General features: G+C 36.8%; 1 protein-coding gene across 1 annotated transcript; it reads left to right on the top strand.

Annotated features, from left to right (window-relative positions):
- Positions 1 to 9230: 9230 nt before the first annotated feature.
- On the top strand, positions 9231 to 13760 carry RPL22L1 (ribosomal protein L22 like 1). The gene is made up of 4 exons (XM_079922779.1): positions 9231 to 9285; positions 10964 to 11056; positions 11214 to 11335; positions 12683 to 13760. The coding sequence occupies exons 1-4, from the start codon at positions 9277 to 9279 to the stop codon at positions 12825 to 12827; spliced, it is 369 nt and encodes a 122-aa protein (XP_079778905.1). The 5' UTR covers positions 9231 to 9276; the 3' UTR covers positions 12828 to 13760.
- The last annotated feature ends 879 nt before the right edge of the window (positions 13761 to 14639 follow it).

The following is a 14639-nucleotide window of genomic DNA, read 5'->3' as shown; positions in this document are numbered from 1 at the left end:
CTTAACACCTATATCAATAAAAATGAAAGAATGAACATAAATGAATTAAATTCCTAAATCAAATAACTAGGAAAAAAAACAGCAAAATAAACCAAAAGGGAGCACAAGGGAAGAAATGATAAAAACAGAATTAGGTGAATAGAAAAACAGCAAATTAAAAAAATAAAATTCTGGTTTCTTGAAAAATTAACAAACCACTGGCTAATTTAAGGTAAATAAAGGAAGAAAACACAAATGTAAAAAATGAGAAATGACAAGGAGTGACTAATGCAGAGAAAATAAAAAATTCTATGCAGATAAATTTGAAAACCTAAATGATATAATTTTTAAGGAAAATATGGTTATTAGAATCAACCTCAGTAGAAACAAAATTTAAACAGAACAATTTTAATAAAAGAAATAGAGAAACTGTTCACAAAAAACAAACCAACAGCCAAAAACCAAAACCAGGCAAATTGTTTCACTGGAGAATTTTACCAAACTTTTGGAGACCAGATGGTTTCAAAGTTACATAGATTGTTTTAGAGCATAGAAAATCAGAACTTCTAAATTATTTTTACAAAACAAATATAACATTGATACCTAAACTTGATAAAGTTAACCAAAATAAATACGAATGCTTATGCAAATATCCTAATATACTATACTAGTAGTGATAGACTCAAACCCCACATGAAGAAAATGATACCCATGCCCACATGGAGTTTATATCAGAGATGCAAGAATAACTCAATATTATGAAATCTATTAATTCACTCCCGTAGAAACAGGTTAATATCTAGGAAATCTCTCTTAATAGTATTCACTATATTATGAGTCTACAGAGATAGGTCATATTATTTTCTCCATAGATACTGAAAAAAACTGGACAAAACAATACCCATCCTTAAAACATCTCTCGGAAAACAAGGAACAAAAAACAACAGGTGGGGCTTCCCTGGTGGTGCAGTGGTTGAGAGTCCGCCTGCCGATGCAGGGGACACGGGTTCGTGCCCCGGTCCGGGAAGATCCCACATGCCGCGGAGCGGCTAGGCCCGTGAGCCATGGCCGCTGAGCCTGCACGTCCGGAGCCTGTGCTCCGCAATGGGAGAGGCCACAACAGTGAGAGGCCCGCGTACCGCAAAAAAAAAAAAAAAAGCAGGTGGATGAATAACATAAATATATCTACGTTTATACATGATAATATGGTATATATAACATTTTATGTGTGTATGTGTGTGCATGCCCACGTGTGTGTGTGTTTGTAAAATTGTAAAAGCTAGCCTTTTACCTAATGGAAAAACACTAAAGGCATTCTCAGTAAGGTCAAGAACTAGCTAGGCAAGAATGCCCACTATCTTGACCACTATTATATTGTTCTGAAAGTATTAGCCAATACTATCGGACAGTTAAGAAAACAGTAATAGAAAACTAATAGAAAACAGTTAAGACACATTAGACTTGTAAAAGTAAGAGAAAAAACTTCTATTTTCAGATGATCTGATAGTATACCTGGAAAATCCCAGGTAATCAATGATAAACTCAAAAAATAAAATTATTCATTAAAGTAGCAGGATATAAGATTAACATGCAAAAATCAATAGTTTTTATAAACAAAAATAACCAATTAGAAGATAAAATGGAAGGAAAACCTCATTTACAGTAGCAACAAAAAGATGAAATATAATGAAGAAACATACAAAGAAATGTTCAAAACGTATATGAGGAAAACTATAAAACACTCCTGAAAGACACAAAGTTGACTTAAACAAATGGAAAGACATTCCTTATTCTTGGCTGATATTTCAACGTTATTGAGATGGTAGTTCTACCTCTTTTGATTTATAAATTTAATGCAGCCCCCTCAAAAATACAAGCTTTTTTATGGAGTTAAGCAAGTTGCTAAAAAGTTCTTATGGAAATATAAACATGCAAGAAATAGCTAAGAAAATACTGAAAAGAAAGAGCTATGAGTGGGGACTAGCATTACCAGAAATTAAAACTACTACAAAGTCTCTATAATGCAAAGAGTGAGGTACTGGCAAATGAACAGGCAAACCAATAGAGTGGAATATAAAGTCTAGAAATAGACCCAAATACATACAGAAATTTAGTATTTGATAAAAGTGGTATTGCAAACCACTGGACAAATGTTGATTTAGCTAAATTGTGCTGGGACAATTGGGAAAAAATAAATTTGGAAAAAATAAAATGAATTCCATACAACATACACAAGAATAAACTCCAAATGAAGCAGTGGTCCAAATGGAGACAATAAACTAAGTCCTAGAAGGCAGTATGGGTGAATTTCTCTATAACTTGACTTCTTTTCAACTATGACTGAAATTGCAGATATAATATAAAGATTTATAGATATATAGATATACTGTAAAGAAAAAATAATAAATGGAGCAAAATGCTAACAATAGGTAAAAATCTAAAGGATATATAGACACACATATATATTTATATATTCTTTATCCAGATTTTTATGCATTTATAGTTATATGTTTATAATGTATGTGTGTGCGTTTTGAACTATTTTTACAGTTTTCAGTAAGTTTGAAATAATTTATAAATAAAAAGTTTTTTAAATTTCAAAAAACTGTGTATAGTACCAACCAATATTTACAAATGTATGTAATTACTTGTGTAATCCAAATGATATAGATATACAAATACACATTCATAAACATTCAAGCCCCAAAGCATTAAATAGCTATTTCTAAGCAGGTGGGATTTTAGATATTTTTATGCATTATCTTTTTTGCTTCTCTATATTTCCTTTCATGAGCATTTCTTTCAGCATAAGAGGATAATAATTTTGTTATTTACAAGTTCCTCAAGCATTGTCTATAGTAGTGAAAAGTGGAAATACTCCAAATGGACACAAACAGGTGAATGACTAAGCTAAAAATGACAAGTAATAAAATTAAGCAATGAAAAAAGATACTTGCTCTCATTTTAAAGGCTGATCAACTATTCAGAATTCCTGTGGCACTGTGTAACGAGAAAATCTTACTTCTGAAACTGCAATTGTTAAAAATAATTTAAAAATTACTTAGGTTTTTCTAAATACATACTGAGAGAAGAGATGAATTGAAGCAAGTATACATTTTTTTAATCATAGGTTTTCATGCTTTCCTATCAAATTAGTAAAGGGCAAGCAGCGACTTCAGTTCCTATTTCCCCTGCCTGATACCCTTAACTTTCATTTATGAGTATCTAACGAAGAACATTCTTAAGTTGGAGGAGTTAGAAGCAATATTCTTCAGTAGTAATAAGTTTCTCCTCAGCACTTGACTGTTGTTTGCACAGAAGGGCTATAGCACATCCTTTGTCAAAGCTGTGCAGTTTACTTCCATAGGACTGTTTGTCTGCAATGTCATTTGAGGATTCTTTTTGGAGATGGGTAGTGCAATGCCTGATGACACTCAACATGCTCCATTTTGTAGCACATGGTGCAGAAAGAAAAAATTCCATAAAAAAAAGATGAAATGTTATTTTTCCTACATATACAAAATCTTTTTTTTTTTTTAATACAATGCTTGAATGGTGGTAACATTGAATACTGGTAGGTTTGGATAAAGGGAAATTTACAGATTCCAGTTTCATAAATAAGCTTCTAGCAAATAAAGTGAGTTTTAATAATAAGTAAATTTCAGATATGCAGAATACTGTCTACTTTCTATGTTACAGTGTGATCCTTTGTGATGTTAACAGTCCTGAGGTCTTCCAAAAGAGAACGCTGTAAGACTGAGGTACACCATCTGATCCTGTAAGATATTTTGTGTGATGCCCAAACCCAGTACAGACACAGAGCTGCAGGAAAAGCAGATGTATGAAATACTAATGCACCATGACAGAAAACTCTGTTCAGAGCCTGTTTGCCTAAATGCCATAACATTGTGTGTGTGTGTGTGTGTGTGTGTGTGTGTGTGTGGTTCAAAATACATATTGGTACTTACATGGATAAATGTTTATTAGACTATTACAAACATTCATTAAAATATCTAAAATCTTTCCAGTACAAAATATTAGGGTGGATTTTAAAGTTTTACGTTGACTGCAAGGTTTATGTTTTTGCAGGTGTACATGGATTTGCATATTAGAAAAATAATTAGAAAAAAAATGATGGTTGTGAGAACTTTTTCCCCACTGTTCTTAAGTGCCATTTTGTCATAAATGGCAAAAACACACATTTGTGTGTGCTTATTTCTGGGCTCTCTATTCTATTGGTCTGTACGTCTAACCATGAAACAATATCCAATTGTTTTAATTATAGTATCCTTAAAATAATCTTAATCTATAGAGCAAGTCCTCCCACTTTATTTTTCCTTCTTCAAGTATATTCTGGCTATTCTGGTATCTGTGTTTCCATACAAATTTTCAAATTGGTTTCAAGAGAGAGGGAAGGAAGGATGGATAGATGGATGGATGGAAAGAAGGGGAAAAAGGAGAGAGAAAGAGGAGGGAGGGAGGAAGGAAGGAAGGAAGGAAGGAAGGAAGGAAGGAAGGAAGGAAGGAAGGAAGGAAGGAAGGAAAGAAACATCTGTTAAGCTACTGTTTGTGATCACATTGAACCTATAATTCAGTTTGGAGAGAATTGACATCTTTATTATATTGGTTCTTCCAGTCAAGGCACAATGAATGTCTACTTATTTAGTCTTCTTTAATTTTTCTCAATTATATTTTATAGTTCTGTGTAGAGGTCTTGTACATTTTTTATTTTTTCATAGGTATTTGATATATTTATGTTATTGAAAATATCTTCTTTACTTTTCATCTTCTAATGTATTGCTGGTTTATAGATATGCAATTGAGTTTTATACCTAAACTTTGTATCCAGCAATCCTGATAAATTCACATATTAATTCTGATAATTTATCTGCAGATTATTTTAAATTTTGTACATATGCAATTGCATATCCACTAGAAATAATGGCCCAACTTGCTGCATAAAAGATTGCTAGATATGGTTTTATTAATAATATATCTGTGATTATAGTATATTAAAATAAATATTTCTACTAATATAAACAAGTTGATGACTTAAAGAGTTTGTGTAAACTTGGTGTCTTAGCCTTCATACATTTGGTTTATTTGGGGAAATGATCCCAGGTAACAGAAATAAGGAACCAGGAAGTGGGAAAGAGCAAAAGCAAAAAGGAATGTGCTGGGGACAAGTGAGGCTTAATCCTGCTGGGATCTTCCATGCAATGATGTAGAATGTACTTCTTTTTTTTTTTTTAATTAATTAATTAATTTATTTATTTATTTATTTTTGGCTGCGTTGGGTCTTCGTTTCTGAACGCAGGCTTTCTCCAGTTGCGGCGAGCGGGGCCTACTCTTCGTTGCGGTGCGTGGGCTTCTCAACGCGGTGGCTTCGCTTCGCCTGTTGTGGAGCATGGGTTCTAGGGTGTGCGGGCTTCAGTAGTTGTGGCTCACGGGCTCCAGAGCGCAGACTCAGTAGTTGTGGCACACGGGCTTAGTTGCTCCGCGGCATGTGGGATCTTCTGGGACCAGGGCTTGAACCCGTGTGCCCTGCATTGGCAGGTGGGTTCTTAACCACTGCACCACCAGGGAAGCCCTAGAATGTACTTCTGAACTGTCCACTCAAGAGAAAGAAGAAGGGAGCGGCAATTTGGGGCAGGTGTAACTTGGCAGTGTCTCCCCATATATTTTCCACCTTTTATCTCTATGGCTTCTCTGAGGAGAGGCGTGGGAATCTCCCTACTAACACTCATTTACACATGTACAACCTGGAAATACAAGGCAGTTAACACCCCATGTATAACCATTGACCAGTGGGGGACAGGAAACTGTGGATAAATGCTCCCCTCTTCTGGATTAAAAGGGAAGCTGCCATTGTAAAGCAATTATACCCCAATAAAGATGTTAAAAAAAAAAAAAAAGGGAAGCTGACCAAATGTGAGTTTGGGCATAAAAGGTGTCTATTAAAATTAGCATCATTTTTTCCTCAGATGTGTGGTAGCACTCACTGGTGAAGCTATATGGGTGTTTTTCTTGTGGGAAGGTTTTAATTACAAATTCAATTTAGTTAAAAGATAGAGGACTATCAGATAGTGTGTTTTTTCTTGTGTAAATTCTAAGTTGTATTTTTCAGTATTCATTTCTTCTAATTGGGCATACAGTAATTTAAACTATTCTCATTTTTAAATGTAATGTAAAATATACATATATAGAAAAGCACACAGATTATAAATTTACAGCTTGATGAATTTTCACAAACTACACACACTCATATAACCGCCACCAAGATCAAGAAACAGAACATTACTAGCACCCTAAGCCCACAAAATAAACATGTTATTTTTTTATACAGTAGGTGTTTGTTTAGATTCACTCACAAGTTAGCCATTTTCTTTGCTCACTATTTCTTTTGGCCCATAGGCCTTCTTTCTAGGATTCTTTTCCTTTATCCTGAAGTATATTTCTCAGAGTTCCTTTCCTGGGGGTCTGCTGATAGCAGATTTTCCGTTGTGTTATCTAAAAATGTCTTAAATGCATCTTTACTCTTGAAAGATAGTTTTATACTTTTTAGTTCTAGGGAGACAGCTATTTTCTCTTAGCACTTTGAAGATAATAATCCTCTGCTTCTGGCTTCCATTATTGCTTATGTGAAGTCAGCTGTTTATATAACCCCTGTTAGTAAATATTTTGGTTTTACTTTCGGGATGCTTTCAAAATAATTTTGCATTTGTGTTTTGAAGTTTCACTACAATGTGTTTAGGTGTGCGTTTCTTTTCAGTCATCCTGCTTGAGGTCTATTGCGCTTCCTGAATCTAAGAATTCAGCTGTTATTTCTCTAAATTTTCCCTTTCCCCCATTTTCTCTATTGTGTCCTTTTAGATCTCCCATTTGACATAACTGGAACATTCTTACTCTGACATCCTTGTCTCTTAACCTGCCTGTTATATTTTCTATCTCTTTGGTTTTCTATGTTTTATTCTAAGTAATTTCCCATTCACTAATTTTCTCTGCAGTTGTTGTCTACTCTCCTGTTTAACTCATCCACTTTTCTAATTAAAGATCTTCTATTTTTACTTTCTAGAAGTTCTACTTTGTTCTTTTTTTAAAAAGAAAATTCCTGGCCAATTTCGACTGTCCCTGGTTCCCTTATCGTATTTTAAATAGTTTTAGCTTTTAAATATATTAAAGATACTTATTTGCATTTGCTTCTGCCTGGCACTACCAAGCCAAGCATACTTTTAAACTGCATTTTTAGGCTGGAGCTTTCTCATGCTAGTTGAGCAGACCTAATTCTAGCCCTAAACTTGTATGAGCATGAGGACTGGTCATTTCTGTCTCCAAAAAAATTCTTTTACTTTTCCACCAACTTAACCATACATTAGAAATTATTGATAAAACTATATGTTAGCCAGTTTTTTAAGGTGGCTACATATGGGAGGGTTTCCCTGTGAATCTAATCTGCCATATCCTTCTATGTTTTATTTTACTGCTCTATTCAGGCTCCATTATCATAGAGATCCAATGACTGAAGTTTATAATATATCAGAAATGTATCTATCATATATTACAGGATCTTATATTTGAATTGCAGAAAAGACAACTTCCCTTCATTGTTCTAAATTGTCTTGGCTCTTTTTAGACACCTATTATTTCATATGTTTTAGAATCTATTGTCAAAATAAAAAATATCTATGGGGTGTTGACAGGCATTGTATATACATATATACATACATATATATACATGGAGAGAGAGAGAAAAAGAGAGAGAGAGACAGGGAGAGAGACTCTGTGTAAAATTTGGTTATTTACAATATTTAACCTTACTATCTTATCTGCATATTTCCGGTTAATATATTTTTTAGGTTTTTTTTTTTTCTTAATTAAGAGGGTTTTTTTTCAGTTATAACTTCCATTTAGTTATTTTGGGATTACTAGTTATTTTGAAACACATGTTGTTTTTAATACCCACTTTGTACAAATGGCTTAATAGTTCTTAAGGATTTTTTGTCATGACATGGAAGCCTGCCAAAAACAAGCAACAAAGTAATGAGTGCCTCAATTAATGGCTTATTTTCAAAACATCCAATAGTACAAGGATCATTTCTGCTTTTCAGCCTGGGCAGCCCTCAAGGAGAAAATGCCAATGGCTCTTCTTTCCCCTTAATGTTTGGAAAACAAATGAAGTCATGGTGGTTCTTAAGGCAAACAAGCAAAAAATCTTGAAACGTATTTCTTCTAGGAATTCAACACCTCTTTTTAGAACCTACACGTTGTATGCTTCATTAAAGTATAGTTCTCACTATTACTAATCAGTGTCATAAAGGAAATACACAGCTGTCGCTTTCTAGGGTCACCGTCCAAATTAACAACAAAAGTCCACCCCATCTGCTACCCCTGGTCCCCCGCATGACAGTTTAACCTCACCAAAAAATATTGCAAACGCTAAGAGGCATGCCACTTTTCTGAAACGACGTCAACTTACAATCCTTCAAAATTCAAAAACTACTTCTTTTTTCCTTTTGTCATCAAGACTATCACCACTGCACATCCATCCTGGTGTGTCTTTTACATTTTAGTAGTTAGGTCTCAGCAAATATTCCTTGAATATTAACTGCGAGGCATTTTGGATGAAAGTTAGGAGTCCTAGGATTAACTCTAAAACCTATAAAATAGAATAAATTACACACAATGTGTGAACAAGTGAGCACTATGTATTCTTCGCTGAAAGGTTTTTTGGGGTTGTTTTTTGGTTTTGGGGTTTTTTTTCCCCTCAAGAACCAAGTTTGTTTTGGCTCCCTGAAACACTGATTTCCCTCAACAGTCATTTAGAAAACAAGACTTAAAAACATATATACAGAAATACTTTTTTTGGCTGGAAGATTATAATTGCAACATAAGACAGGAGATCCCAAAGGAACCTGAGACATTGCCTTGACCTGATTGGAAAAAAGATCCAGGCGATTAGTGAAAAATGTTTCCTGTATCCCTCGGGTGTGTGCATCTGGAGCGGCCTCCCAGCAAGCAACCGCAGAGACCTCTGTGGTCAACCAGCGTTCGTCGTCACCAGCGTAAAATCGTGAATGGTTTCAGCTACCGCCGCTGGTGGGCGCTCAGGAAAAGTGACTGCCTACTGCCCTCCAGGCTACGCCCCCGGTTTCCTGGGTTACTAGCCTCCGCGCTCCTCCCAAGTTCTCTTCCGGGAGGCGGCGATCTTACGTTCTCGGCGCGTGACGCAGCACGCTTTGCTATAAATATGTGCCGCCGGCCCTCGCTTTCTCTCTGATCGCGCTGCCGGCGTGCAAGATGGCCGTGGTGAGTGACGTTGGTCTCGCTGGGAGAATATTACTCCGATGTAGATGATTTTTGCAGCTGGCGAGCTGGGAGCGTCAAACTCTAGGTCGAGGATAAAAATGGAGACTTGGGTCAGGAACACAACCAGGATGTTAAGATTATAAGTTTCTGACTCCTGGCAACTGCCATGTGGTCTGGAGGAGTTCGAGCTGGGCCCAGAATTGGGTTAGGATGGGCGGTCGTGGGAGCGCAGGGAAAGAGGAGGCACGACGGTGAACGAGGCTAGTGGGACAGAATTTGGGCCATTGCTTTTCTCCCTCGTGCCTGGTAACGCCGATGATAACCTGTTTATTTGCACTAGGAATCAAATGTGGGTAATTGGGCAGGCCCGGTCGAATGGCCTTGCCAGGGCGGAGGGGGACCCGAGACACTCAACTCCCGGGATAGCCGCGGTTGCAGAAGTTTCAGAGAACTTTAAAACTAAGTTGGGGAAGAAGTTTCTTCATTATCTCATAACGAGTTTTTTTTTTAAAGGTGAAAGCCACGACTCTTAAATAGAAAAGGAACATGCTTCAGAGACTTTATTTATTAATAAGGGAACCAGTAATACGTTAAAGCCGGTCCAAAGAACATTTGATGTTAGGGTAAAATTGCTGGGTTAAATACGAAAGTAGATAATGTCCAAAGCCCTCTGGGCTTATCTCTCCCCCCAGATAAATTACTTGCCTTTCTGAAGTTAAGTGATGCCCCAACAAAGGTATAAATTAACCAGGCAAGGCCAGTTCCTAGTCTTCTCTTTTACCAGTTCTAAGTTCGGGATAAATTTTTTTGGCACAAAGTATGCCACTGCCTAAGAAAACAAACTGGCTTTAGTGCTTGGTATCCATTTGGTTGGATTTTACGTGTAGCCTTATTCCGCGGTATTGGCCTAAAAGTTCTGGGTATGGAAAACTTAAGTAATACATGTTTAAAAAAAATTACCAGATTAAAGGTATCTCTCCCCTCTCCTTTCCTCACCCATAACAGCATTAAGGATTGAATTCCCTACACATTAGTGGGCAGAATATCCTATTCTGGCATGCAGCTGAGCTTGGACTAGGTGGTACACTACCTGTTTCCCCATCTGCAGTGGGGATGGCAGTACTAAAGTAGTGCCTTTAGTAATTTAAAATTGAACATCTGTGGTCTGGAAAATATCAATAATAGAAGCCCACAAAACTTAAGTCTTGATAACTTGAACAAAATGGGCCTGGTTAGCGGTTCAAACCAAGCTAGGTGGGTATTTTTTAGTTTTACCTTGTAGTAGAAAGTAGATTGATTCTCTTATTCTTTTCCATTTGCAAAATAGAATTCTTTGGAATCTTCTGGTGAAGGAAACTAGTAGTAGCTCAGCATATACTTTGCGCTTTCTTGAGCTTTGCACTTGTGAGGCACTTATGTGGTGAACGGGAAATTTCCATCGGATTTCATGAAACTTGATTTTAACCAAGTTAATGAGTGTACTCCCCCTACACATAGCCTGGTTAAAAAAAAGTTAGGGTATATCTATCTGATAAGTATTAAGCAATTTTTTTAGAATTTTGCACCATTTCATGTATATAGCCTCATTGTACAATACTGCACTGATACAGATCTTTGATTTTGTATATAAAGTGAATAAATTCTTGTAGAGAGCCATAATTATATTAACTTTCTGTAGAAGAAAGACAAGAAGCCTAAGAAGTCAACCTGGAAGTTTAATTTGGACCTTACTCATCCAGTAGAAGATGGAATTTTTGATTCTGGAAATTTTGTAAGTATCACTCTCTTCAGCTTGTTTTTTATCATCTTAAAAATGAATTGTGTATGTTATATTTGATTTTAACCTAAGCTCTGTTCCTAGGGTACCTTCCCTAGTGAATATCTAGGGTTTTCTTCCCTAGTGTGGCATTTTTTCTGTTTTAAAATAGGAACAGTTTCTACGGGAGAAGGTTAAAGTGAATGGAAAAACTGGAAATCTTGGGAATGTCGTTCACATTGAACGCTTCAAGAGTAAAATCACAGTTGCTTCTGAGAAACAGTTCTCTAAAAGGTTGGTATTTGTTTTCCATGGTATTTTTTTTTTAACAATGTTGGGTGCTTTAATATTAGAATACGTTTGAAGAAACATATCTGTTGTGTAACTTGGGAGTAGTGTCCCAACTTTCTTAGTTTTGGTTGTCTAGTAGAAGCAGCCAATCAAAGGTAAAGTCTTTAACGTTGATGTTGCAGCCAGTTTTCGTTTATTCAAGTTACTTGGCAAATAGTAAATAATACATGGCAGCACTTGCAGGACTGAGTAGCCTAGCAGTGAACCAAGCAGACTAAGTACCCACTACCAAGGAACTTAAATTATAGTGGAGAAGAGAGAGAATGAAATGCAATATTAAGTAGTTGATAAGTGCTGTGTAAGTGCATAAAGAAGGTTGATGTATAAAGTGGTCAGGGGAAGCTTCATCTCAATGAAATGCAGTAGTGAGCCGTGCAAATTAAGGAATTGATTGTTGTGGCTGAGGAAGATTGATGGTGGAAACTGAAGACTTACGAGCCTGTTGTGGTAGGAAGTGGTGGCTTGGATTAAGGTGGTAGCAGTGCATGTTAGCTGTGGTCATGAATTAATCACTAGGTATTTGGAGATGACGCATCTGTCTTCAAGGATCTTATAGACATGCAGATAATTGTTATAAATGCAGTACTGTAACTGTTACATTGAAGGTAGAGATTGGTAAAGCAAGAATTTGCAGAGAACCTGAGAATAAGCTTAGCGTTGCCAGTGGAATGAAGTATTTCTAACAGGGAGCAACATTAACAAAGGGCAGGGAGGCTTGAGACGAATGCTTGCGAGTTCAGGATTGCTGTAAAATGTAAATGGTGAGAATGGCTGGAATGGTGAAATTAGGCCTGCTGTAAGCTCTTTTATAAGGACTGAGCCATATGCTAGTTGCAAGACTGGATAATCTTAAACTTGTGAATTGGATTCAGCGCTGTTGACGGGTTGCCTCTTGTTTATCCAAGGTGGGATTAAGGTTAGGGAGGTTGATAGTGGGGAGGAGAATGTTGACATTTTAGTACATAACATTTGAAGAATAACATCGTATATTGTTTAAAAAATCTAATGTGGCAGTAAGACAGAAGAGGAAACTACTATTACGCTCTTAAGCATAAAGTTTATTTGGGGAGGGGAGAAATAAGGGTTTTGATAGGGCATAAACTGATTTTAATTGGGGTTGAGATGCTGCCATATTTATACCCCTAGCAACCTTGCTAATGCTTAATACAAATGAAAGGAAAGATTTTGGAGGGAACTGGGAACACAGAAGACGAATATGACAGTGCATATTTTATATAATAAGCCTTTACACAGTAGGTATTTTATGAAATTCATGTCTTTATTTTGAAGGTATTTGAAATACCTCACCAAGAAATACCTTAAGAAGAACAATCTTCGTGATTGGCTTCGTGTGGTTGCATCCGACAAGGAGACTTATGAACTTCGTTACTTCCAGATTAGTCAAGATGAAGATGGATCCGAGTCTGAGGACTAGATGAAGCCATCCCTTTCAGGGCTTTGCTTGCTAACAAAACAAATGAAGTATACAAGAGAAACATCTGGAAATGGACCTTCAGTTTATCAGTGAATAAAAAACATTACTCTGTATGTTAAGCATTCATCTCTTTGATTTAAGTGTATGCTGTTTATATGGTGCTGGCTTTCCTTTAATACTTTTTTTTGTTTGTTTTTCTTCGGCGCCGGCCTCTCACTGTTGTGGCCCCTCCCGCAGGCTCCGGATGCGCAGGCTCAGCGGCCATGGCCCACGGGCCCAGCCGCTCCGTGGCACGTGGGATCCTCCCGGACCGGGGCACAAACCCATGTCCCCTGCATCAGCAGGCGGACTCTCAACCACTGGCGCCACCAGGGAAGCCCCCCTTTAATACTTTTTTTTAAAAAAATTTATTGGAGTATAGTTGATTTACAATGTTTTGTTGGTTTCGGGTGTACAGCAAAGTGAATCAATTATACACGTGCACTCCTTTTCTTTTTTAAGATTCTTTTCCCATATAGGCCATTACAGAGTATTGAGTAGAGTTCCCTGTGCTATACAGCAGGTTCTTACTAGTTATCTGTTTTATGTATAGTAGTGTGTACATGTCAGTCCCAATCTCCCAGTTTATCCCCACCCCCGCTGCCCTTATCCCCTGGTAACCATAAGTTTGTATTCTACATCTGTTACTCTACTTCTGTTTTGTAAACAAGTTCTTTGGTACTCATCTGTTGTTGTTTTTAATACTTTCTGTAAGCAGTATTTAAATAGCCTATAGCTAGTGGAATTTCTTCCAGGATTTCTGAAGTGTACTACTTTTACAAATGTCCTTGAGTTAAAGTATATAGTGAAAAAATGAAGCACAATTTTGGGTATAACTTTATATAATAAAGTATTTAAATTCTCTTGACAGTCTCAAATATCGTTGTACAGTTTATAAATGAAATCCTGAGTGCCTAGAACAGTTCTGGCACATAGGTGCTCAATATTGAATCACTCCTGCCCTTTGCTTCAAAGGAGCAACTTTCCTAATTAGCCTAAAGGCTCTATGAGTTGAGCATAGTACTGCTCTAAACCAGCTTGCCTATTAGAGGTCTCTGTCCAGATGCCTTGTGGGCACTAGAAACTCAAAACCTTCAAATCTGAATTCATTATCTTGCCCAGTACACTTTCTGTGTTCCTTGTCTGAATAATAATTCACTCAGCCTGTTGGAATCTTCTCTCTCCTCTCAACTCCCCTCCTGATCATGCTAAAAATGGTGGTCTTCTGTTGCTTAAAACTTTTTAGTAGATAGACCCTTTATCCCAAGTAAAGCAACCTTTGAGAGCTCTAAGCACCACGGTTTGTCAAAATTGTAGATGAGAATTATGGGAGCCGTATAAGTTTACTTTTCCGTTGGTCCCAAGGTAGTATTAGTACCTCAGGCATGGGCTGTGAGTCCTGATAGTAGAATCATGTTGCCAGATCTTGAGTATACCGACCTAATACAGATGAATATAATTGGTTTGGGGAGTGTTAAAAGTTTAATTCTCTTAAGACCTTGTTTTACGTACTCACCAGTGTTACACAGCAACTCCCTAACTGCCCCATTTGAATTGTTCATGTTTTTCACCAGTAGTTACCTACATCCTGCTGTGTGCTTGCTCTTGAGCATTGTGGATGCAATGGAGAAAAAACAGCCTGTTTCCAGGTATGGTGAGGGAAACTGTCCAAATAATCATGTAAAGTACAACAAAGAAGAGGGATTTTAAAAAGGAATTTGATGCAGTCAAGGAAAGTAACTGAGGGTGTTTGAGCTGACCTAGAACAGGCCA

The sequence above is a fragment of the Stenella coeruleoalba genome, assembly GCF_951394435.1.
Source record: "Stenella coeruleoalba genome assembly, chromosome: 5".
Classification (NCBI taxonomy): Eukaryota; Metazoa; Chordata; class Mammalia; order Artiodactyla; family Delphinidae; genus Stenella; species Stenella coeruleoalba.
This window is presented reverse-complemented; position numbering and strand designations above follow the sequence as displayed.

Bases quoted from the DNA above. Each gene is read 5' to 3' on its own strand.
- RPL22L1 (XM_079922779.1), top strand. The intron at 11,057-11,213 runs GTAAGTATCACT...GTTTTAAAATAG, and splicing joins TTTTTGATTCTGGAAATTTT to GAACAGTTTCTACGGGAGAA. The intron at 11,336-12,682 runs GTTGGTATTTGT...TTTATTTTGAAG, and splicing joins GAGAAACAGTTCTCTAAAAG to GTATTTGAAATACCTCACCA.